At 38.0% G+C, this 3,283-nt stretch overlaps 1 protein-coding gene across 2 annotated transcripts; it reads left to right on the forward strand.

Moving 5' to 3' along the window:
* Window positions 1–416: 416 nt before the first annotated feature.
* Window positions 417–3,022, forward strand: LOC113024001 (uncharacterized). Of its 2 annotated transcripts, XM_026170547.2 has the most exons (4): window positions 417–532; window positions 618–699; window positions 952–1,284; window positions 1,645–3,022. In XM_026170547.2, exons 2-4 carry the CDS (start codon window positions 639–641, stop codon window positions 2,031–2,033), a joined length of 783 nt encoding a protein of 260 aa, XP_026026332.2. In that variant the 5' UTR covers window positions 417–532; window positions 618–638; the 3' UTR covers window positions 2,034–3,022. The 2 variants fall into 2 exon arrangements, with proteins under 2 accessions (XP_026026332.2, XP_026026330.2); XM_026170545.2 differs by having other exon boundaries at window positions 419–699.
* Window positions 3,023–3,283: the final 261 nt, after the last annotated feature.

Genomic DNA, 3,283 nt, shown 5'->3' on the forward strand with positions numbered 1-3,283 from the left:
TACAATAAAGCATTTCCCCTGGGGTTGGATGAACAGAATTAAACAGGGATAATGACCCCATGGGAAAAAATCTATATCAGAGATGAATGCAGCAAAATGAAGCTACAGAAGATTGCTGAAGCACATCAAAGAAAGTCAGACAATTCTCTGATTGTGGTGGCTTTTACTGCTTTATGAATAGGTCTTCATTTTGTCTCATTTTTGTCTGTTCTTTTTACTACTGACACACTCACACACACTCACACAGAGAAATACGACACTTCCTTTCCAGCCTCACTGTTGTTTAGATTTCAACACCACGCCTTTCACAGGGATACGGCTTCAGCCTTCCCGGTAATTCCACTTAAAAGTAATGATTAACTTCATATCTTCTGAAGTCTGAGGCGGCATATGCAGAATTTATTGACGAGCCAAAAGGACTGTGGGACCACAAGCTCTGAATAAGGGCTCAGGAGAAGCAGCAGTTCTCGAGAGGTCATTTTGGTGAACAACAAGACTTAACAGACATCTGGTTAATGAATCCGGCTTTAAGGTCAGCCTTCCATCCTGTCTGCAGGAAAACACCTAGTGTGCATTTACCGAGAGCTAATTAGGTTTGATGGTTCTCTATGTTACAGAGAAATGTGAAAGATTTGACAATGGGATTCACAGCATTGCACACGCTCTGGCTTCTGACTGCATTTGCTTTTACAACACAAGGTATGTGAAATTACTAAACTATACTAAATTACTATAAATTAGTATTTGCTGAGTAGAGTTTGAAATATCTGCGACAACTGTTTTGCAGCTTTGGATCATATTAACTTATCTGAACTATAAATTTAAATCTAAGTTAGTGTAAAAGGGTGAATATTCTAATAAAGATGTAATAATGGTGTGATGGCTCCTCCAACTTTAAGACACAAAAAAACGAAACATGAAACATTTCTTTGTCTGTATCGTTATCTGCAGAGTTGGTGAAACTAAGAGTTAGTCCCAAGATTACCGCAGAGTGTGGCGAGCAAGTTTCCCTCAACTGCAACACATCCTCGGTTCATCATGGAATATCAATCAAACTTATGCAGTGGTTCAAAGAGGAAACACTTTTGTGTTCTGTGGACAGTAAAGGGATCACTACTGAACTCCACAGAGCATCTCTGAGTAACTTTACCTGTGAATATGAAGATGGACGGCTGTCGCTAATCTTCAAAAAGATGCTCCCTCCAGAGAGCGGAAAAAAATACACGTGTAAGCAACGCTCCAACAGAGGAGCACTCAATGAATCTACTAAAGTGGAGTTACAAGGTCAGAGTTCTTCAATTAAATTTTCCTATTAAAGCAAATTATAATATTGCAGAGTAATATGTTTAAACTTCTTAAACTTTTATTACAAAACACATTTTTACTTTGCTTTTGCATTGCAGTCTTCTTTTTTGCCTCTGCTTCCAAATTTACCAGAACACATATCAGACCAAATACAAAGAAAATGCATCTAAACACAAATGTTAATAATTAAGCAAATGTTAAGCAAATGTTTCCTTGTGATTCATCTGACAGCAAAAATTGGCGTAGGATTTTAATAGTTTCACGCGCTAAATGAGATTATTGAATGATGCGGTGTGCGTCGAGTGCATTTTAAAACTTTTCTCGTGGTTTTCCCTGCAGAGTGTGGTGGGATCGTGGAGGGTAAATTAACGACCACGGGACCTGTGTGCACCTTCAAGCAAGTCTACCCAGACGGAAATGTCCACTGGTTCCACGGCTCCCGCAACCTCTCAGATGGATCTCTGAAACAGTACACCGGAAAAAGTGTGGACGAACAAGGCTGGCTTACTATCCACAGTTACCTGGAGCGGAACAGTTCACACGGGCCTTACAACTGCTCCTTGAAGAGCACCGTGTCTGACAGATACATCGCAAGTATGTTGATACAGAATCCTAAACCCCAGAAGAGCACTAGTGGAACACACTCCAACGGCAACAAAGTTACAGCCCGGGAAAGTACCAGAACAATTTTTTGCCTTTTAATCTTACTTCCAGTTATATTTAAATAATGGAATTCCCACCACACGGAGTGTCACCAGACATAGGGAATGTGGGGAGGCATGAATCAATGATTAACACTGATTAGAAGCAACAAGGTACTGAGACTTATGGATTTTTTTGTCAAAACCAGGGCGTCGAGAATCAGATTAAGTGAGTCATCTTGCGTAATCCAAAGGCTTATCTTTCTTCCTTTGTGCTATTGGCTGACATGAACGAGAAAATTACACACCACAGTGAGGTGATAAGAAGACAGCCAGTAATCATAACAGTATAAAATGTGTTGTTGTTTGGCTTCAATAGAGGCTAGGAGAGAAATGCACAGTGGTTTCACGGATCTTTTTAAGAACACAAGGAGATGTTTAAATGGAAACACTCTCAGAGAAAATGCACTTTCTTATAATTGCTAAAGTGATTAAAAACTCTATACTGGTTCAGTTTAATCAGCAGCTATAAACCTTTCCATGGATGTTTTTTTCTCAAGCATGTCCAGCACTGTCATCTGTGTAAAAGTTCTCTATGAATGAAGACCATAAAAGGCTCTTTGTTAGATTTATTTCAGAAATACAGAACTGTCATGTAGCAAACCCCCTTTTCTTTCAGTCAAGCAATAAATCTGTCTAGAGTTTCTGGACAGATGCTGCCCTCTGGTGATATGTGCTGCTAACTAGAAGTAGCTGCTTTAGGAACCACTTGGGAGCAATAGGGCTGCTCGATTATGGCAAAAATGATAATCACGATTATTTTCACTGAAATTGAGATCACGATTATTTGACGATATTTATTTAACCCTTTAAGACCTACTATAGAACCAAGTCCACCAGAGCTTTTTTTTTTTTTTTTTTTTTTACATGCTGTAGTGCCATTTGTGGGAGCATTTCAAGTTGCTATACATCAATACAACTGTTATAGCCCATATTTTAATAATATGTATGCATTAAGTCCATAGTAATTACATAAATTGCAAAAAAGTGCAATAAACTACAAAAAAAATTGAAAATCGCTTTTGTTTTGTTTACATATATTTCTACTTGGAGAAATTTAAGAGGCTTATCCCTCAAAACTTTAAATACAATAAAGTTGCAAAAAATAGTTTACAACAACAGGAAATTTATTTTGAGTGTCTTCATAGTTTTATTTTGGAGATACAGCAATTTTTATATACTGCAGGAAAAACAAAAAACAATCCTATGATGCAAATTTGCAAAGAAAACAGCATGTGCATCATTTCACTGTGGGAAGTGTTACGAACAGCTGATAG

The sequence above is a fragment of the Astatotilapia calliptera genome, chromosome 6 (assembly GCF_964374335.1).
Source record: "Astatotilapia calliptera chromosome 6, fAstCal68.1, whole genome shotgun sequence".
Classification (NCBI taxonomy): Eukaryota; Metazoa; Chordata; class Actinopteri; order Cichliformes; family Cichlidae; genus Astatotilapia; species Astatotilapia calliptera.